The sequence below is a fragment of the Oreochromis niloticus genome, linkage group LG7, assembly GCF_001858045.2.
Source record: "Oreochromis niloticus isolate F11D_XX linkage group LG7, O_niloticus_UMD_NMBU, whole genome shotgun sequence".
NCBI lineage: Eukaryota > Metazoa > Chordata > Actinopteri > Cichliformes > Cichlidae > Oreochromis > Oreochromis niloticus.
Window position 1 is genome coordinate 47,137,683 of NC_031972.2, and position 22,652 is coordinate 47,160,334.

A 22,652-nucleotide genomic window follows, 5' to 3' on the forward strand; every position below is an offset into this window, starting at 1 on the left:
TGATAATGGTGTTTGTTTAGCCATTAGTCAAGCCCTGCTTAGCAGCTCTCTCCCCTCTGGCTGCAGCAGCTCTGATAGATGATGGATGAAGATTACAAGGGTTGGCGGATTGAGGAATGAGTGTCGTGGAGTGGTTTCAATAGCATCAAGAACATTCGGTGGAAGTGCGTTGCATTGAGGAGTTGAGCGCAATGACAAATCGATTTTAAATCGAAAATTGTTATTTGAAACGATGAATATGACAAATGGTAAAGTTACGATTTTTAACACAGTCATGTTGTGTAATAGCTGCTGTATGTGTGATTGCCATATGCACATTTAAGAAACTGATAAATGTTGCAAGCTTTTTATGTGTTGTAGTTCCCCTTCTTGCATTAAAAGATAAGAGCAAGTAATATTTTGATGATATCATTAATGAGGTGCCCGAAACGCCTCACCTCCTTAGCATGGTGTTTCAGGCACCTCATTAAGCTCCAGAGCCATGTCCTGCCGGAAGGAGGCCGGGGCAGAATCAGGACACACTAGAGAGATTATATCTATCGACTAGCTTGGGAACTGGCTCGGTGTTCCCCTGGATGAGCTGGAGGAGTTACTTGTGGAGACGGATGTCAGTGAAAGGATGGATGGGCCTGTTTTAAATCTATTAGAACTGGTGCTTGTTTTTAAAAAATCATATTGCAAATCAAATTGCTCTTGCAATCTCTCAAGTATCGCATTTAAATTTTTTCCAAATCACTGCGCCGTACTAAGAAGAAGGAGCAGAACTAGTCCAAGCAAATGTGTTTGTGCGTGTGTTTCATTCGTGAGAAAAAGAGGCTGTTAGATGGTGCTCTTGTGTTATGAGTTGAGGTTTTGTGTCGAGGCACACACGGTTTATCAGAGACTAGCCTTCCTGTGATTAGTTCCCTTCTTCAGACTAATTAAAAAGTAGCCCAGTCTATTTCCTTTTGCACCACCAGCGGAAAGTACTCCTTCTCGCTGAAAGCTATTTAATTTTATGAGGTATTTCTTGCAGCTAATTTAGCCATTACCTTTTAAGCTCTAAACGTGACCTTTTCTCCATATGCTGAACAGAGCTTGCTAATCTTTGGGCCATTACCTGATAGCTGTTAGTCATTACTAAGAGCTAGAATCTTACTGGGCCTCAGCCAACGCTTATATCCCCACCATCACAATGCTCAAGTCACCATCCACACTCTGACTCATCCTGACAAGTGACAGGCACCTGCCAGCTCGCACAAAGGGGCTATTGAGACTCAGTCAGTAACGTGTGTGATTGCCCTCCCTCTGTTCCTGTCCTCCTTCCTTTCCATTCTGCTTTCTTTGCTGAAGTTACTAGAGCTTGTGCTCTATTCATACGCTACCATGTCTCTGTTTAAAGGAATGCATTTATGGGAATACGCATTTGTTTTCTTTCTAAGAGTGAGTTAAGAAGATTGCATCAAACTCGTCCAGAGGGACAAATACACCTACTGGCACTTCTAAAATGCAAAAATTACCATGTTGTATCTTTTTTTTTCTTAAATGCTTACAGAAACAGGAACCACTCCTGTGGTTTGGTGGAAACTGCTCAGCTGAACTATTTCTTGGCAAACATAAATGCCTTGTGGAAAGATTTCTCATGTCTCGTCTTCACTGTCAGCTTTCATAATTTCTTTAATGTCATGTAAGCAAGGAAACTGGTTTCTGTAATTGGGTGGGCAAAGAAAGCCGATCTCCCTGATCTCCCTGCATGGGTTATTTCGTTTTTAATCAGCCTTTTATTAGTACACATGTAGAGGGGGGAAAAAATCCGGGAGAGAAAGGGAAAGGCAGAGTGGCTAGATAAAAAGGCACATCATTACATGGAGAGTTTTTAAATTATTCCATCCCAGTTAAAACTGAAACTCAGAGTATCATCTATTAATTTACACAAGTTGGTTTCCACTCCTGAACCACTGGCTGTTTAATTCACACACATTTACACTAAGAAAAAAAAAAAGACAGGCTGTTTGCCTGTCTTCTCACTATGGCGTCTGCTACCAGATAAAATCAGTAAGGAACATTTTCTATCGCTCATCGCTTATGAAATAAGTCTGATAATGCCCAGCCATTTAGTCACTGAGCAGTTGCACCAGCATTCACAGGCTTATGTCTGTGTAGATTCGCAGTCATGCGGTTCGTGTAGGCTTGAGAGGCTGAAAAAAGAAGGCAACTTGACTACTTTAGGTCTGGACTTCAAAAATCAGTTGGTGGAGAGTCTCAGGTATTTAACCTCTGGTGCGGGTTGTCCCTTTTGGGGGATGGTGATGGAAAAAAGAACCACAAAACCTAAACATTCCGTGTCTCAACCAAGGCATGTCATCGTACTGAGCTGGTCAGCAACTTAAACGCTGTGTAGCAAAGGGTTATACTGATTATACTAAATGAACAGAGAGACAGCTGTTAAGTACCTAAGCCTTATTTATCAATTAAATCAACAGAAAATGGCATATTCATAAATGGTATAAACCAGTTTTCTCTTAATATACATTTCTTTTAATAAAGTGCATTTTGATGTTTCACTGGGTAACCCTGAGGCTTTAGCATTTGTGCTAACACCACACAGACATAAGTCCTGTCACGCTTCTCATCTTGAACACAGATAGGTGTACTGCTAATATGCTATAATGATTAGATTAAGGTCGGATGCTAAAAACACACAAAGTTATATCTTAATGTCCACTGCTACACAGGTTTCTTGTTACTATACAAGGGAAGGCAAGCAAATCAGTGACTATAAGATCAGTATTCCCCTTGAAACAAAACGAAAGCTGGGCACTGAGACTAAACCACATTACAAGATACCTTCATGGCTCATTGGCGTTTATGCTGGGGAAGTGAAATCATTATAACCAATAAGCTGTGTAATGGATTCCTTCCCAGCAGTCAGTCTGCCTGCCTGACTTCTTAATTGTCACTGTATGTGTGTCAGTATGTGAGTGTGAGCTGTACTTTATATGTAAGTGCAAGGTGATTGTGGTCCTGGACCAGGGGATCACCTCAGGGTGGTGCACGGATTAGAGAAGCTGCCCTTCAACCCACGGAAGCAGGGATTTAACTTTCTGTGTGTGAGAGCAAGCTTCTGACGCGCTGAAATGCCCTTGAGCAATACACCGAGTTATTACCTGTTCTGAAAAAAGGAGTCTGGCCTCTGACAGTAGATGGTGAAATAAAAAATTCCCCGCAGCTAAGCAGTTGTTGAGTCAAAAGGAAATGAGGGTCAGCTCTGACACAGTGAGTGGATTGTTTGTGTAGTAGACTGACGAAACATTGGACTAGTTTTCTGATCTGTCGGTATATTATTCATCAAAACTATGTCAATAAAAACAAGACTAGAATATTAATTGACTGATGGATAATGAAAATATTTTAGTTGGAGTCTCAGCTGTGGGTGTAGAAATACAATGCACAATACAGCACAGTTGGGACGCTTTGTAAAGTTTAAATAAAAACAATATGGAATGATTTGCAACCCCATATTTTATTCACACAGAAAACACACCAAAGTGAGAAAATGTACCATGTGGGAAAAAAACCCCAACATCTGGAGGAAGGTTTTGCATCTAATTAGGTTAAGTGGCAACAGGTCAGTAACATGCTTGTGTATAAAAAGAGCATCTTAGAGAGGCAGAATTTCTCAGAAGTAAAGATGAGCAGATGTTTTACAAAAATCTGCATCTATAAATTGTGGAACAATTCTGTGATCTTTGGACTCTCAGGCAGCACTGAATTAGAAACAGGCGCGATTGTATCATGGAAATCACTGCATGGGCTCGGAAACACTTCCAGAAACCATTGTCTACAAACACAGTTCACTGTGCCATCCATGATTTTAGGTTAAAGTTTTGTCATGCAAAGAAGAAACCATAAATGAACATGAGCCAGAAACACTGCCATCTTCTATGGGACAAAGCTAAATTAAAACGGATTGAGGCAAACTGGAAATCTGTTCTGTGGAAATTTGAATTTCTTCTTGGAAAAAAAATGGATGTAATGTCCTCTAGACTAAAATGGAGAGGGAACATCCAGCTTGATGTCTCAAAAGCCTGCATCTCTGATGGTATGGGGGGTACATTAGTGGAACTGGCAGCCTGTACATCACGGTGTGTGAAAGGTGAATAAACAGACTGTAGAGCAACACATGCACCCATTGACTTTTTCAAGGAAAGCCTTGCATATTTCAGCAAGACAATGCTGAATGACACATGTCTCTATTATAAGATCATGGCTACATAGTGGAACAGTCCAGGAGCTGAATTGGCCTGCCTGCAGTCCAGACATTTGACCAGTTGAAAACATTTGGACTATCATGAAACAAACAACACGAAAAAGACGACCCAGGACTCGAGTATCGAGAATTCCATATCAGACAGGAATGGGATAAGAGTCCTCTCCCAAAAATCCAGCAACTGGTCTCAGCTCCCAGATGTTTCCAGACTGTAATTAAAAGAAGAGAGGATGCTACACAGTGCTAAACTTTTTTTAATATGTCAGAATTAAAATATAGGTTTATTATTTCCCAAAAATTGCATTTGTTTTTATTTACATTTTACACAGCCTACCAAGTTATATGGAATTGGGGCTGTGCATTATGTGTGAATGAGTGAAATAGGTGAGTTTGGGTATGCCTGTCTGCCCCTACAGCTGTTAGTATGCATTAGTAAATGTCTGGATGTGGCCGCAATGGCAGTCGGAAGAGGCACTGGCTCCTGAAAGTACCTTTTCTCTGCCAGGCCAGGCCGTTTAATCAGGTTTCCCGCATCTGCCAGCTGTGTCCACACTGCAAACAGCCACTCTGTCCCACTGGAGAGCTACAGCATCCAGCTGGGGTTGGGGGAGGCCAGTTAGCATTGGGAGATTAGCCCAAGCTGCTGTTGGCCAGACAGAAGAGGTTGAATTTCTGTGTTTGTTTGAGAGACAAACAGAGATTGAGAGATTACAAGAGACACAGAGGTCGGCTGCCGGGCGGTATGAGGCAGAGAAGCCTGGTAGTGAGGGAGTGTGTGTGTATATGTGTGTGTCGCTGAACACAAGCACATTTAAATGTGTACTCTGCTCAAGTAGTTTGTGTGTGCAAGCCTGTGGTTTTGCGCTCTTGCTGCTCAAGTGTCCAGCTGGCAGAAGGGAGATAGCAGGAGCCTTGAAAATGGTGACGGAGCGGTAAACAGACACACAAACGGTCTATCAGTCCTAATGAGGAAAACTGCTGTGCCTAAAAGGATCGTGTGCATGTGTGCACGCAGGTTATGCTCGCACCGGCTGACTCATGGTCATACATCATAACAGACAAACATACACAAGAGGACAGACGCATGTAGACACACACGCACACACAAGCAGAGATGTGAGAATTGGGGCACATACGGTCTAATAAGAGAGCAACGTGTGATACACACACTCTTGGGTCATGGGCCAACATTAAAGGTGTTAGCAAATTTAGGCCGGAGCAGCTGGATCCCGCTAAAATGGACCAGCCCCATCAACCCCCCCCCTCTGTGCCTGGTGCCCTGAATACAATGGCTGGGCTGGCTGCTTTTGGTTTTCCCAGTCAGTCAAATTGAAATAAATGAACTGCCAGCCCTGACGGCAGGGTAATTGTTCATATGGAAATTGGATTACCATCGTCACACCAGCCCTCCTTTACAACTTGTGAAACAATTTTACTCCGAGCATGGGACAAGACTGTTTGCATGTCAAAAAAGGAAGTGGTGGGGGGAATGGAAGACATGCAGAGAAAGAGTTCTCCACACTCTCCCGCTTCATGTTTCATCTTTTAACAATGCTTCTGTTCTGCCTGTGGTTTCCTTGGTGGTGGCGGGAAAATAAAGGACAAGGATCCACCCCTCAGTTCCAGTTCCTTGTCATGGCTCTCAACCTGGGTTGTTGTATTTCCTTGGGCTCGCTTTATCACGCTTTTTCAGCATGCTACATGCTGTTAGAGACATGGTAAGGTTTGCCTCAGAGCATTAACCCCTCGTTCACCTCTCTTTACCCGGGGTCGACTTCTCTGGGGACAGGCTGCTAATTTAATCGTAGTTCACTTTTATCAGTGTATAACAGTGAAAGTGGTTTCAGTGGTTTCACATCAGTGTCAGAGCTGTCAAAGGCAGCTCTCCGGTAAAGAAAATGCTGAATATGAATGATCGCAGTATGGGGTGATATCCTATTAGATTTTCGGGGTAGGGTGTCTGTTTCTTTATTTATTATATCAGTTTCCTTTCTGTATCTATTTTAATAAGGGCGAGGGGACTCATGCCGCTTCAAAACTTGCCGGGTCAGCAGTTATGTAACCGTTTGTGCATCTGATCTAATCTAATCATCAAAGACATTTCTCCAGAATTTCAATTCTGCTATCTCCTTCCTGATCTTTTGCTCCCTTACCATGACGCACTTGCAGACTTCCTCTTTAGGATTGGCCAAGAGGTGTGTGGACTGCCATGCTGGGTTTTAGTGCCCTGTGTCAAAGAAACACAGCATGGCAGTTTGAAGAGAAGAGTGTCTTTGTGTGGTCTGAGCAGGATTACCTCGTCAGCACTTCAAGCTGAGCTGGTTTCATGTATTGGGGCTTGCACATGTATCTCTAAGCCTGTGGATTTGTGTGTGTGTGCGTGTGCGTGTGTGTAGGGGCACACACCTTCCATTTTTCAATTTAATATCTTTCATTTTTTTCTCTGCTGAAAGCTGCTTCTCCTGTCCAGACATGTCCTACCTTATGGAGGAAGGGTGGAAGAAATGCTTCTGTATTTGTCAATAAAAGGTGTCCGTTTGCGCATGTGTGAAATGATAAGCAAGGAAACAAAAAAGGCACACCTATGTGCTACAGGCAAGCCTGTGCATGCCATACCTCAACAGTTTAGCTGTCCTACTTCGCTTCTCTCAAACCGAAGGAGTACATTTGAATTGGAAACTACATATCAGAGCGGTGTAACACATCGTGTTCGTATGGCTCATTCAACTCTGAGCTGAATCTTCAGTTTGGTGTCGTTATGGTGAGGTCAGTAGTCAACTTAGCTTAAACAAGGACTGTTTAGGAAATGTGCTTTATTGACAACAAGACAGTTTTTACAGGTCTTTATGCCAGTTTTCATAATATTGTAAGGACTGGACAACGTAACTTACAGATACTACTTTCACAATGGAAAAAATATTAGTTGCACTGCATTTTTGCTCCTTTAGTTTTCTGTTGTTGCCTAGTTTCATTTTCACTTAATTTTACATACCGAGTGCTAGAAATTGTTCTCTGGAGATCTGCCCCAAGACCTACTGGTAGCTCATATTTTCACAGCATTTGCATTAAAATTACTGCATTTGTGCTACAATGCCATTCTTTTTTAGATCAGAGGGCGGATAACTGCAGCATTTTTCTTTATAATGTGTTAAAATTCAAGAACAACACAAATCAGCAAATCCAAATGAATGAAAGCTGAATACTAAAACTGAACATTATAACCTCCCTGAATGATTTATTCATGAAGAATTTTCAAGCACCGCTGTAACAGACAGCATTAGTTTTAACTAGGTGCAAACTACCTGTTAAACTGTTGAGTGACAGTGAGGTGACTACCCTGAGGTGGGACTGAATAAATTTTTCATCTCAATCCCGAAAAATCAGATGAAGTGAACATTAACAAGGTTTGTAAATATATGAATAGTTTAGAAGAATGATACAGTTTTACATGTGTTTAAAGTAAATACAGCCTACAATAAACAATCATGAAAAAAGTACACCGCATGGTTCAGTAGGTTTCAGAAAAGACTTTAGCAGTAATGACCTGAAGTAATCATTTTCTGTATGACTCTCTCACATCACCATGAAGGAATTTTTGCACACTGGTCTTCTAAAACTAAAGAAGCTTCTAAAACGTTGCTTCAGTTCGTGGGCATTCATTTATGCACAGCTCTCTTAAGGTCCCAACACAGCAATCAGGTTTTCCTAATGTAATTTTTTCTCTTTTTCAGCCATTCTGTTGTAAATTTGCTGTTTCAGCCAAACTTTACCTGTCAGAAAAATAGCCTGTGTGTTGAGACACACCACAACGCTCTAGACTGTCATTGTTTATTCTTGTTAAATAAATAACACATTATAATATGTTTTGTAGTTGACCTGAAGCTGTACTTACATAATTGTAAAAACTGCTAAAGACCAGAATTGGCCCATTTAAGCATTCTTGTAAAGAGTTAAAGAAGTTCTAAAACTCAAAGATCCCAAAGATTTTTTTTCTTTCTGTAACCACAAACAATCACGTGAAAAGGAATGAGGTGAAATGCCTAATTTAAGGTCAATTCAGTGCTGGCTTCAGGCTGTTTGAATTTGAAAATTGACTTTCACCAGATCACATTTTTCAGATGTGCCAGCTTCATTAGTGCATGATGTGTTTCATTATTATTTATTCCAGGCCATTGGAGGCTTCATTAGCTGCAGGCTGATGCAGCACGCAGCCTCTAAATTTAGCAGGCTTTTATTTATTCAGAATAGCCGCGTGTTGGATGATATGCCCAGTTGTCATGTTCTCTCACAGCAGACATGTTGAAAAAAGAGGTGGGTTGGTCTGGGGAGAAATGGGCCTCATTCCACCTGTGCCACCCCCACCAGGCGTCTGTATCTGCTCAGCTCTTTGAAGCCTCTTTAATTCCAGCGTTAAGGATTAAGCCCATGAAAAAAAAGGATAAAAAGTGATAGAGTGACAGAAGGAGACATCTTAGGAGAGAACAGGCTCTTTTGAAATATGTTAAGAAATTCGTTTGCACTGACCCACAATGCAACATCTGAGGGAAATTTGTGTGACACTTTTTTTTGTCTGATCAGGGACTGGCCATAGGATTTGCATGAATAGGAAAAGCACCCTTTGAAGTTGCAGTTGTAAGTGATTCTGGAGTTTTCTGAAACCTAAATGAGTGTCCAGAGATGATTGTCCTTGAATTTGTGGTCTGAGAAAGTTGGTTTTCACAGCAAATTTTATTGGGAGTTAAAAGAAATCAAGTAATTTTTTTGTCACAGATACCATTGACATAATCCACTTTTTTTCTGTGTGGTCATATCAGGGTAAATTGATAGAAAAGGGGATATTACAGTTTTTAGTTAAAGACACAGACTGATCTAGCTACACCATGTCTGTAGACAATTCATAAGAAGTGGGAATTGTACATTGTGGCAGTATACAAACAGCTGTTTAATTTCATTCTGTAGGTGTGCAGATATGCAGTAGATGTAATTGTATGTACAGAAGTGTGCTGACAAAGTGTTTTTGACAGGTATGTTCTTAATCAGAAAAATTGCACATTAAAGGTTAGGTGGCTTGTTAGACTACCTGAATGTGTCTAGTCAAAACATCATAATAGTCAGATGGCACCTTTATATGAGAAAAATTAGTATACCAACGTATATACTACATACAATCTCGCCCTAAATTTTCTCAGAGTAAAGTTTTTGTTTACAGATCACTGGGCCCTGGCTCACAGAGCTGCTGATTTCATTCAGTGGTGATTTTTTCTTTAATACCATTTTTCCTTTTAGCTTTTCTCTGTGAACATTTTTGCAGTTTGCCACCTCACTTTGTCAGTGGAAGTTGTCTCTGTTTTACTTTTGATGTCAACATTTTGAGGCTGTGAGGCTGTTTTGCAACTCGTGCGGTTTCTGCGAAGCTTCCCTGAAAACTCAAGCACAAGCGTTATTGTCCTGCCGCTTAAAGCTGACACAGGCTTGTAATTGCCGATGGATGTGTCCTTTGAAATTGAAGTTGCGTTACTTTAGAGCTGAAATAATAGTTTACATAATATACCCTTTATTTTCTCCACTCTGTACTATTCATGTAAACTCAAGATTTTTTTTCTTTTTTTTGGTCTTTTCCTCTCAGTTAAATCTTGGCAGAACACTTACCGCCCCTCCTTCTTAATTAAAGCTGTAAAAACCAGCCGCACACATTTCTGTCCTGAATAAGCAGAGAGAGGGATTTTATTGCACCATTCCAATTTTAATGGGAATATTTAAGACTATGAATTGAAAAGGGCACAATACATTTATGCAATGAAATGGGTTAAGGGGGGGCTGGACAGTTTGAGGCAGTAAATGGGGGGGGGGGGGGGCAAAAAAATAAATAAATAAAATCAAGAAATCAAATTGTGTCTACTTAAATGAAAATGAGTGTTGCCAGTGAAATTAACAGCCCCCCCTCCCCCAGGCAAATGTCCAATCAGTGGTCTCCCCACTTAGTCCAGTGAGCAAAAGCAGGTTGACATAATAAAACACAGTTTTGGCAAGTGACTTTGACAAATGTGTCTGTGAACTTGACTGGCAAGATGAAATGAGGAGGAGGATACTACTGAGTGTGTGCAAGACTGAAACCACATGCAAACATACACTAACATTTGCTGTGTGGGCAATGGCTGCTTCAAAGCCACCTGCAGTTCCATATTTACCACAGCCTGCGCAAACAGCAGTGAACGAAGGCTCCGCAGGCACCTGCTGTTAGCCGGTACATGAGGCTGTCTGTAGTTTACAAGGATGTTGTGTGATCATATTTCCTGAGACAAAACAGTGTACTTCCTAAACACATTGTGCGGCTGTTAGGGGGAAAAAAGAGCAAGTGCAAATGAAGTTGGATGGGATCCAAGCTTTTTAAATAGTTGTTTATTGTGTTATGGGTTGAGATCTAGTTGTTATCCTTCGTCTTTTTTTACCCCTACACAAACCAGTTTTATTTTTTCCACTGGTGATCGCTTGAGATAAGTCAATTGAATTCAAAATAACCCACCCCCTTAAAATAACTGGATCAGGGAGTTGAGTCAGACACAAACACCTACGCCATGCGCTGTCATCTCGAGGCAGTTTTTAAGTGGTTTTACCCCCCTTAACCTAAATCTGTGAATCTAAAGTGGGATATGCTTCATGTGTTGTACACCTTAAAATCCCAGTTCATTCAAATTACTTCTAGTTACTTTTGTATATACCTGGGCAATACAAACTTCAGGTGTATAGCCTAGTGCAACCCTATTAATGTCTCCATGTGCATATTTTCTAAAAATACATGATATTGTCAAAAGTATTCACTCACCCATCCAAATCATTGAATTCAGGTGTTCCAATCACTTCCAGGTGCATATAATCAAGAAGCTAGGCATGCAGACTGCTTCTACAAACATTTGTGAAAGAATTTGTCACTCTCAGGAACTGCAGTGTGGTACCCTGATAGGACGTCACCTGTGCAACAAGTCCAGTCGTGAAATTTTCTCACTATTAAATATTCCACAGTAGCTGTCAGTGGGTGTTTCCTATTCCAACATGACTGTTTGTCAGTGCACAAAGCAAGGTTCATACAGACATGGATTTGCGAATTTGATATAGAAGAACTTGACCGGCCTGCACATAGTCCTGACCTCAAACTGACCCTCAGCCCCTCCCAGTGAAGCAGGCTTGTTGCTTAGAACCACTATAAAGACGATTGATTTACCTTCAATTTTATGTATGAGTGTATGTGTATGTATGTGGGGTTATATTAACTACACACCAACCCTTTGTTGATGTGTCATGTTGCTGATAGTTAATGTGCATTTAAAGTTCCATTTAACTTCATTAATAATAAAATACTTTTTCCTTTCTGTTCCTTCCAGAGATGGCAAGCTGGGTCTCCATCCTCCTCTTCCTCTTCTGGCTGTCAGTCTCTCAAGCCCAAAAGGGGAGTGGAAAAATCCCCACGGTGGAGTTCATCTCTGAAACGCTGATTAACAACGTGGTCCAGGACCCACAGACTGGTCGCATCTACCTGGGAGCAATCAACAATATCTTCCAGCTGAGCCCGTCCCTCCAGAAGGAGGCCCGCACTGAGACGGGCCCAAAAAAAGATGCCAAAACATGTACACCTCCTGCTTCAGGCTGTCAGGACACAGTGCTTATGCCCAACAGCAACAAACTTCTGCTGGTCCACCCAACCAATGGTTCACTAATAGTATGCGGCAGTCGATACAGAGGCATATGTTCCCTCCTCAACCTGTCTAATGTAGAACAAGAGCTGTATTACAATGACAACAAAGGAGAGAGGACTTACGTGGCTAGCATAGAGGATAATGTGAACGTGGTGAGCGTCATGTCCAACTACACAAAAAATGGCCGGACCTTCAAAGTGTTCCTTGTTGGAAAGGGCTATGGAAGCCTGGACAGTACAAAACTAATCAGCACACGAATCCTTGAGGACTACCAGGACTGGGTTGTGTTTGAGAACATCATTGAGGCATCAGCAGTACAGACGGCGCCATTTGTCCTCAAGTACTTACACGACTTCCGACATGCCTTCAAAGAGGATGGTTTTGTGTATTTCCTCTTTTCTCGGACTCTCGATGGCACAGATAACAAAAACTTGACTTTTGTGTCTCGTCTTTGTGAAAATGACCAACATTACTATTCGTACACAGAGCTCCAGTTAACCTGCGGTACAAACAACCGGTACAACAAAGTCCAAGCTGCATATGTGGCTTTTCCAGGAAAAGAGCTGGCACGGGTCATGTCTCAGTCTGGTAATTATGGGACGGTCACCTCATTCACAAAAGTCCTCTTCATGGTGGCTCATCCAGATGACGACGAAAGCGACTCTGCTCTCTGCATGTACCCGCTGAACTCCATCAATCAGCAGCTGATGGATATCATCAGTGCATGCTACAGTGACTCTGGGGAGATTTCTGGGATTCCTGCTGTGGACGTACCCTACTCATCCCAAACCTACACAGCATGCACTTCAAAAATTTCTGTAAGTGCTTCTTTGTCAGCTGACTCTAATTTAAAAGAATGTTTTGAAAAACTCAGATATCTCAGGTATCATCTTTAATGCAGTTATCACTTTTTACTATAAAATCTCAATATTTAATTCGTTCTCCGGATCACTTGTAATCTGACCAAGGCTAAAAAACCAAGGCTCGTACACTGCATTAACATGCAATAGTGTCCAATAAGAATTTGTTGGAGAAAGACACAATTCTTGTAGCCTCTGTACACCACCACAGTGGATTTTAAATCACACAATCAACACATGGCTAAAGTGCAGACTTTCTACTTTAATTAAGGGGTTTCAGTATTTTTTGGTTTTGTTTGTTTAGCATTTGTCTGGATCTAAGCAGAGAGTATAGCCCTGTACACTTCACATTTCATCATTCTGTTTCTGTTTCGATCTGCAGTCACAGCAACCAGACAGTAGTGACCCAGTTTCAGTGGCAGCTATACATGCCCATTCTGATCATGAGCTGTTTCTCTCCTCTCCATATTTTTCTCTACCCATCATTCTGATACAGGCTGTTAATCTTCGTCTAAGGAGGTTGGAAAGAAAAGCGTCTGGACTTCTTTAAGTTGCTTGAAGACGTTTCACCTCTCATCCGAGAAGCTTCTTCAGTTCTAGGGTCAAATGGTGGAGAGTCCCAGATTTAAGCCCTGTGGGAGGATTCCCCCAAGAGAGACAATGGACCCCCTATTGAGCCTCTACCTAATCACACGAGCCAAGGTGTAAAAACGTTACACCTTGGCTCGTGCCAAGGTTTCAGATGCCAAGGTTTCAGATGAGCTCATTGTGAAACCCAGCCCAACCCTATCATGTGATTTCTTGAGGTCAGATGAGCCAGAATGCGAGTGGGCGTTAAGGCCTCTGGGAAGGGAACTCAAAACTGGATTATAGATGGCAGACAGTTGGTGTCGTAAACCACCACCTCTGTTCAAAAATGGCTGTTCATAATGGACATAGATGGGTTCTTTCACTCCTCTTTAAATCTGGGACTCTCCACCATTTGACCGTAGAACTGAAGAAGCTTCTCGGATGAGAGGTGAAACGTCTTCAAGCAACTTACAGAAGTCCAGATGCTTTCCAATCTCCTTAGACTACGATGACCTGTATGACTGAGAACCTTCACAGACATGCTGTTAATCTTGGTTTCACCTGTCCAAAGATTTTGTTTTTCAGAACTGTAAAGGTTCTTTCAGATTTTCTTTGGCAAAGTGTAATCTGATCCTCTTATTCTTTAGTGTAACCGATGGTTTGAACCTTGTTGTATTCCCATTCATGGCGGTGTCAGGATATGCCTACCTCCCCTGGGTGTTTTTGACTTGGATGTTATGAAGCCATTTTTCTTATCTATGTATATAATTTTTCTCGGGTCTTTGTGTTGCTGAGCTGGCCATTTCATTCCTTATTTTCTAAGAAAGTACCAGATTTTTAATTTTTTTATTCCTGAAGTTTTTATTATTTCTGTCCATCCAACCATCTATTCGCGTCCGCTTATCCTTTTTCAGGGTTGTGAGGGGCGTCTGGAGCCTATCCCAGCTGTCTTAGGGTGAGAGGCAGGGTACACTGTGGACAGGTCGCCAGTCTGTTGCAGGGCCCTGCGACAGACTATTATTTCTGATTCTGGTTTATTTTTTCAGCTGAATGTTAGTCTATCTCACTTGCACTGACATATATTTGGGCATTTTTATTTACAATTACAAAGAAAAGCTATAAAATATAAATTCGACACTTCAAACCACCTTCAGATATTATGTCCGCTTCATTTGTCATGAAATAACAAGAGAACTGGCCTCACCTGGAGCTACTTGTCAGTCAAATATCCAGTTGGTTTTAAACCTCTAAAAAAGGGGGACTGTGTATAAAAATGGCTCAAATTCCCAAAGAAGTTTAGGCAAAGATTTGCTAAAATGCTTTGAGTTAAAGCTTAAAGTTTAACTTCAATCACATATTGATTGTTTGATTTAAAACCTGCCTTTGTGGTGTAGAAAGGCAAAACCACCAAAATTACGCCTTTGTTCAAGTTATGGGCCTAACATTAATATGGCTCACTCTCCTCTCACCATGTACTAAATACACCTGTCGAATTTGGCGCTCTATTCATGGTTTAAAATTTTCCATTGTTCATTGCTGCCTCTGACATGTCAAGACCGCTGCTACCCTGCACCACTAGTTGATGTTTTAGCTGTTTCACCTCTTCAGCTCCCACCATAGGGTCTGCAGCTGTAGGGTATTTACTTATAGAGAGTGACTGAGCTTAATACCGAGATCAGTACCTACTCAGAAATAATTGAAGTATTCCATGAACAATTTTCATGTGCCAAAGACGTTTTTAGTTATGGCCCAACTTAACTGGTTATTTTAAATCTTTTACTTGCATGTCTTAGTAGTTTCTTGTTAAGTGATCATTAACATGAGTTTTCCTATTGTTCTTGTCTCAGACTTCCGACTCTAAAGCAAATACTTACTTGTAATTTTTATTCATTATTTTAATCAAAGAAATGATCAGTCAAAACAAAGCCAATTTTAGATTGTAGATTAAAATGGTCCAGTGTTCAAAGCACATCTCTGTTATAAAGTTTAAATAGGATACAAACAGTACTGCAAAGACAGTTAATGTTATTGGAGTGAGAAGCAAACAATGTCTGATCGTCCCTTCTTGCTATCCTTTCCCTTTACAGAAGGATGCATTGGGAAACTTCAAGTGTGGTGCAGAGCATTTGCTTTCGCCTCTGGCAAGCAAGCCAGCATTTGCCTTAAAGGCAGATGCAGCGTTGACCATGTCGGTCCATCTGACTGCTGTAGCTGTTGCTGTGGAGAATGACCACACGATCGCCTTTTTGGGCAGCGCCAACGGAGAGGTCTTCAAGGTTGAGTTCTCTTGTGTTCTTTTTTTGTGGGATATTTTTTTCCTCAGTTTAAACTTTTATCCTAAACTTTTAAAACCTCAAATTTGTCTTACCTTTTGTTTTTTCTTTATTTTGTCCAGGTACACCTGAGACCAGGTGAATATGGCAACGAGCCGTACTCCTCTGTTGGCAACAACATAGGAGAGAAGGTCAACAAGAACCTTTTCCTTGACCAAAGCCAGAGCCACCTCTACATTACCACAGAGAAGAGGGTGTGTGTGTATATATTTAACACTTATTATACATTAAAATTCAGGCAGAGTACTTGCTGGTGCTAAGACTGAGCTCCACAAAGACTGTATTCATTCAAAAGAGAAAAAAATTGACCCAAAGCCAAAAAATTATTCTGTGGGTATGCACAGAGAAAAGCCTGTATGGTGCCACTGTAGAAAGCTGCCTTGATTAAAACGAGAGATGTTGCTTTCAAAGTGTCTTATAATATAAGACAAAGTGTTAATAGCTCTGCTGAGCAGCCTCAGTCTAATGTGGAGAGGAAAGCTGACTGTCTTAGAGAGCGGGCACATACAATACCATTTAAATATGGAGATGGTATTTTTAGAAGGGAAGGCATGGACTTCATAGATCACAATCAAAAGTAGCAATGCCAGCTGCATTAAGAATAGATAAACAGATTTATTGAGAGTCATGGCTTTGTTCTCACATCCACACAGCTGACCAATCACAGCACGAGTGTTAGCATTTTAGAAATATATATATATATATATATATATATATATATATAATCAAAATTATTTGATCCGTTGCGTTTTTAAGTTTGCAATTTCAGAAGTTTTGCTTTCATTATATTGACTCACATCTGTTTCTACAGAGGGGAAAGAGTTTCTAATGTTTCAGATGCTGTTAAACATTCAGATTTTATCTGAAAAATACTGATGTCTTGAAATAAGATCTAATGGATTGGCTTTTACACGTGAAAAAGAAAATAATTTCACCCTGGTTACAGTAAACATTCAGTGTTTTGTGTTGAATAAACTAAATAATTAAACATGGGGAGAAGACACGAGAGACCCCACTCGCTCCCACTCTGCACACCTGCAACATACTAAGGAACATTTACAGCTATACTTTAAATACTTGTTATTTTTGTCCAGTGTCTCCCTTAAGGTGCACCTTTTGATCATATTTCATGTTGTAATAATCCAGATCACCAAGGTGCCGGTGCAGACGTGCCTTGAAATGAAAGACTGCCAATCATGCGTGGGACTGAGGGACCCTTACTGTGGCTGGTGTGTTTTGGAGGGCAGGTGAGGATCTCTCTCTCTCTCACAGAGACACACACACACACACACACACACACACACACACGTATAAGTACATTCTTGCATGCATTTACAAATGCATGCACACAGCAACAGACTAACACAAACACCCACACATGCAATTCCATCTGTAAAACACAGCAGGATATTTGTTCAGTGTTTTATTGCAGACACTTTTAGTACCCCTCAGTGTTTATATTCCATCTCCTGTTGTCCGTGCAGCCGTAAGGAATTAAAGCTGTTTGTCAGCCCCACACGGCGAAGGCAGGCTGTGCAATTTACTCTCATCAGCCTATATTTATCAGGGTCTGGAGGGTAGAAAAGTGCGCATGTATCATGTATTTTACAGGGATGTGATCATGACTAGGAAAAAGAAGCAAACTCTGTCCCTCTGGAACTATCTGATATATCCGATGCTCTTACTGTGCAACATTGTGCACGCTATTTAGTGTTAGAGCTGAAATCTGTTTATCAGTTGATAAGTCAATTGACAGAATAAGAATCAGCAACTTTTCATAAAGAATTAATCAATTCAGTCATTTCTCAGGCAAACGAGTTGATGATTTGAGCTTTTGAATAGGATAATTCTGCAATTTTTCTTTGCCTTCAATTGGTGCAAATGATTTGAAGCAGTGCTTAACTCGTTTGCTTCTCATTTATGAAAAAAATCAGTCAGTGTGATTTACAGTGCAAATTTGATGTTGCATTATATCCTGTACTACTGTTTATGTGCAAATTATCAGCTCATCTCTGTGTTAGTTTGTATTTCCTTCAGAGTATGTATTTTAGTCTTCGCTGCATTTAGTGCTAGATTGATTTTATCAAAAAGAAGTCACGTTTTTATCTCTCCTGTGTATTTTGTCTTATTGCAAAGTCATTTTTTGTCTTTAACTGTTTCATTTCTTGCATCATCACATAATTTGAATAGCTTCATTAAAATTATGTTCTATTAATCTTATACCTTAGATGCTCACAGCTGGGAAGCTTGAACAAAGGAGTATTTTTTTTAGTACTTTGCTTAAAGGTTATATAAGTTAAAATGACCCAATTAATGTAGTTACCATTGAGGACGTTAAATGTTTTTCTTTTTGATACATAAATCTTTATTTTGTGCACAGACCCTGCTGGAAGTCACTTGGGCATTGAGTTGTTATTTACAAACTGACTTTTTGTGAAAGTGTTTATGGGATGTGCAGCTCAGGCTGATGGGAATTTCTCATCCTTCGTCTGAAGGTGTACCAGGAGGTCTGAGTGCCGACGGGCAGAGGAGAAAAATGGCTGGTTGTGGAGCCCCAAGCAGCAGTGTGTCAAGATTGTATCCTTCTCTCCTTCAAACCTTTCCTGCAGAAAGACTGGCAAGGTACAGCTCTGTTTATTCCTCACTCATACTGTCTCTGACTTCCTTTGTTCTCTTTTATTGTCCCCCTTTTCTCTGCAGTACCTAACTCCACTTACATGCAGAGACTGAGTAATAAACTGGGTACACTGTGAATCAAAGACCTCGAGCTCTAGGTCTTCCAGCTCTGTATTGATCCACCCAGAAAACTCCAAACTGTCTTATTATAACCTGCGTGGCTGATTGTCTGAAGATGGAGAGCCTCTTCCTATTCCCCCATTTTTACTTCTTCTGTGTTCCTGCCTGTCTGACTCACACATGAATTTCCATCAGCAGCATGTCACTCCTTTCTCTTTCTCAGTTTCTTTGAAAAAAGAATCAGTTTCTTTATTATAACTTTGGTTATGCAGAGATATAAATTCAGTGAGATCTTACGGGCTCAGAAGCCACAGTGTTTCCAGTCAGTATGTTTTTGTCTGTCCAGGTGAACATCAATATTCCCTCCCTTCCTACCATTGGACACTCTGACCATCTGCAATGCAAGATTGAGTCTTTCCAGAGTAACGGCATCATGTCAGACTCTGGTGAGGTCTCCTGTGATCTCCCCCAGCCTGGGCTTATACCGAAAACACCTGAGGGCCAAGGTATGGTCTCTTTAATTACCCTGCCATGTTTCTGTTGTCTTTAAGGTCTAATGTCTGTGCTTCTCCATAATGGTTAATGCTGCATTACTAACTGGACAAAGTGGGAAATGGGCTGAAAAAACATGAGGTTAAGTTAATGTCAGCTGGCAAATTCTGCATCATTTTGTTGAGGAACTTACAGTGTCCAACAAATTTGCACCAGAAAATGGCACGAAATCAAGACAGACACTTACAACTATTTATAAATATGTCCTCACATGTCATGTAGGGACACACTAATCTAATTTAAGCTTTATTATTTCAGTTTATAGTGTTTTGTATCAGTAGTCAGCAAACATCTTGCCCAAAACACAGCAAGTCCCATAAAAATGGCTTTGTAAAATAAAACATGATGGTTTTTGCAAATAGAGCTAAAGTTTTGGCTTTTATATGCTAAAATACAATTTAGGCAGTTAAATAATCACTAAATTAATTGTGAGAAGATTTATCAAAATATTTAATCGCTCTGTGTTTTTTGTCTTTAAATGTACAGGCATACTTCACATCTTTTATATGATAGAACTTGTATTCACATAAACAGCTAGTGTAACACATTTTAACCACTGTTTTACTGTCTCTTCAGACTTTGTGGCCGTGGCTATCAGGATCTTTGTCAATGACACTGTGGAGTTGGCCACGCGGGAATTCAGGTTCTACAACTGTGCTGCCACAGTGAGGAAATCTGAAAACACACCGTGAGTCAGGCTGTTAATCTTTCAGTTCTGCTCTGTCACTCAGTGAAAATACACAGTGACATGGAACACAGCATCATCTGACAACCTTGATGTAAATGTATCACCGTGCATGAGCAGATGAGAGATCAAGGCTCTGTTTGTAAATTGTGATGCATGGTGGTTTTGAATGCACCTCTTGCATTTTCTCTCTTGCTTCTATTACCAAGCCGAGGAAATTGCCTCAGTTTCCTTTTCATTAATCAAAAAATGAAAGTCGATCCTGGCTGGTTTTTTTCCCCTCATTTTTTTCTGCATTTCTTTCACACAGAGGAACGTGTGATGAACGAGCTTTGCTTATGTAAAGTTGCAGAGATCCATTTCATTGTCAGCAACATAGATTTTTGTGCCGGACGCTCTCTGATGAGTTTGCATGTTTTAGATGTTGTTTGTGTGTGCTTTTATGTGTGCATGCTCTAGCCTGATTGTGCATGTGAAAGTATTTCCTTATCTAAGTTGCTTATTAGTCCATATTTCTGTGTTTTCAGGTGCATGTCATGTGTAGGCAGTCCGTGGGGATGTCAGTGGAACACGCAGGACCACACCTGCAGCGATGCGGACGACAGTGTGGTTGATTCCCACATCATCAAGCACCGTCAGGTTAGTCCTCTTTAGTGCTGTGTGTTCAGTGACAGGTCAAGGACTCTTTTCTGTCATGTATGTGTATGATAGATGTGGAGAACAAGTATAGCACGAGTTTTAAAGGACACATCTAAACTTTACATGTGATTCACCGCCTGAGTGGTCCAAACTCCTCCTGAAAAATTAATAAATACACAAATCCCACTATCAGCTGCCACCATCTTGCATGACAAATGTTGCAGGGCGGAGGATATCAGATTCCAAGTCAGCAGATGTTTCAGCGATATAGTTATCTGTCGCCACAGATGAGGGTGCCTGTTAAGTGGTTAGCATGTTTAAAATGTAAATGATTAAAGTATCTAATTTGTTTTCATTCTGTTTCAGAGTGCAAACTGTCCTCGGTTTGAGAATCCTGATCCTGGGCTCATCCCTGTGGGCTACAAGACTCCAATCGGCTTTGAAGGCATAAATCTTAAACAATACCAGGTAAACTGGCCCCACTCCACCCCCAACATGCATCTGAGTTCCAGGGAAAGAAACACTGTCTTTCTGTTTGTGGATATCCCTTTGACAGAAAAAACGAAAAACACAACAGGTTCATTTTTAGGCTAAAAGAAAGGAGAATGAGCCAAACTTGTTTCAGTTTTTTCTACTCTTGCATCTGTTAATGAGGGATTCTAAATTGGCCATAGGTGTAAATGTCAGACTGAGGCTACGTCCACACTAATGCGTTTTCATTTGAAAACACATCGTTTTCTCTCCGTTTTGGCCTCCCGTCCACACTGAGACAGCATTTTCCCGAAGGAAAAACGCAGCGTTTTCGAAAACACTCTCGATAACGCATACATTTCAAAATGGAGCTGTCCCGTCGCAGTGTGGACACTCGAAAACGCAGACTTTCTAAAACGATGACGCATTTTAGTCATGTGATGCAGTCATGTGACCAATTAAACAAAGATAGTGGAGTGCATTATACAGCAGTTGTTTTGATTGTTTTTCAGATGAAAACGCCGTTTTCAAATCTATCCGGGCTAGTGTGGACGTAGCCAGAGTGGTGGTGTCTCTCCTGCAGTTGACACCTCTACAGGGTGTATCCTACTTCTTGTCCCATAACAGCTGGGATTGGCTCCAGTCCTCCCACCCATCCCCATTTTGTCATGATTATGCAGAGTATCTTTCCACATGAATAACATTAAAAATCCCAATACTTTTACAATCAGACAGCAATATAAGCTGTAACAGTTCACTTAGTTGTCACACAACATACGTCTTGATCATTTTCTTTGAATGTGTGAGTTCTGATGGACTTTATAGGTGCAGGTTCCCGGGGATCCATTCTTCTTGTCTCATAAATCAAAGTTTTGACAGCTGATCTTTCACTGCTGTGAAAATCAAAAATTTTAAGCCCTGTGTGAGGGTTTTGTAATCACAGCTTTCTGGGCTGTTTCCATTTGGTTGTTGTGTGTATATGTTCAGTGTTGCACACTTGGGTAGAAACAGGGAAACTGCAATTGTTTGCATGCTCTATACATAGAAGAGCATCAAAGAACAGTACTGTAAAAGTATGATCAGCATGAATACAGATCAGCATTTTTGTGTTTGTTTGTGTGGTTCTGCAGGGTCGTCATTTCACCATTGGCAGTGAGCTGATGACAAAGGAAGAAGATGTCTCGTTTGAGGAGGGGGGGGCATTCTACACATTCAGTGGCTTCAATGTGAGCATGACCCCTCGCTTGACATTTGTCTTGATGCAACACACTCAACACAGGTCTTTGCACTGTGACTGGTTTGTGGGCCTAGTATTCAAAGTACAACCTAGAAATACACTGAAAGAGTGAATGTATATATTCTGCAGCAAAAAAACTGTGTGAAGACTTTCTGTTTATGAACAGCTGTATTTATGTTCCACATTTACAAAAGAAGTCAACCTTTAGCCTTTTTTTCACATTCCCTTTGATATTCTCTAGCTCCCTCTAATGGACACGCTCCCCTCGCTGGAGAGTTAAACACCATCTCCACATTGTGAACTTTGTGATTGGGAAGCTCAAACAGTGCTTAGCCTCCAGCTATGTTCTTTTCCAACATTGATTTCTGTAGCTGAAAATCTGCCAGACTGGGTATATATTCTTTTTTCTTTCTTATTTTCCCTTGGCGTGGGGGAGCAGCAGCCCACACTGTTTGCAGAGAAGAGCTTAAGTGCCATTAATCACAGGATTCTGTATTAATAATTCATTTTCTTCCAATTTCTTAGTTTTTCTATGATAAGTCACCGGAGACCAATGTTCTGTTCTACGTGAAGGACAAGGAGTCTGGCAAGAAGATGGACAGCACGGTGAACGGTGTGTCTTCACATAT

The 22,652-nt window shown here is 40.9% G+C and overlaps 1 protein-coding gene across 2 annotated transcripts in view; it reads left to right on the top strand.

The window, feature by feature from the left end:
- Positions 1 to 22,652, top strand: part of LOC100711829 (plexin-B2) — a 132,718-nt gene that overhangs the window by 76,613 nt on the left and 33,453 nt on the right. Inside the window, exons 1-12 of one of the 2 annotated variants that reach the window (XM_019361764.2) lie at positions 6,868 to 7,015; positions 11,629 to 12,758; positions 15,458 to 15,646; positions 15,766 to 15,897; positions 16,850 to 16,950; positions 18,199 to 18,325; positions 18,786 to 18,945; positions 19,568 to 19,679; positions 20,204 to 20,315; positions 20,682 to 20,783; positions 21,917 to 22,012; positions 22,549 to 22,636. In XM_019361764.2, the coding sequence (XP_019217309.1) occupies positions 11,631 to 12,758; positions 15,458 to 15,646; positions 15,766 to 15,897; positions 16,850 to 16,950; positions 18,199 to 18,325; positions 18,786 to 18,945; positions 19,568 to 19,679; positions 20,204 to 20,315; positions 20,682 to 20,783; positions 21,917 to 22,012; positions 22,549 to 22,636 (2,347 nt within the window). In that variant the 5' untranslated portion in view covers positions 6,868 to 7,015; positions 11,629 to 11,630. Of the gene's footprint in view, positions 1 to 6,867; positions 7,016 to 11,628; positions 12,759 to 15,457; positions 15,647 to 15,765; positions 15,898 to 16,849; positions 16,951 to 18,198; positions 18,326 to 18,785; positions 18,946 to 19,567; positions 19,680 to 20,203; positions 20,316 to 20,681; positions 20,784 to 21,916; positions 22,013 to 22,548; positions 22,637 to 22,652 lie in introns of those variants that run through there. The other variant, XM_019361763.2, reaches the window with a different exon arrangement.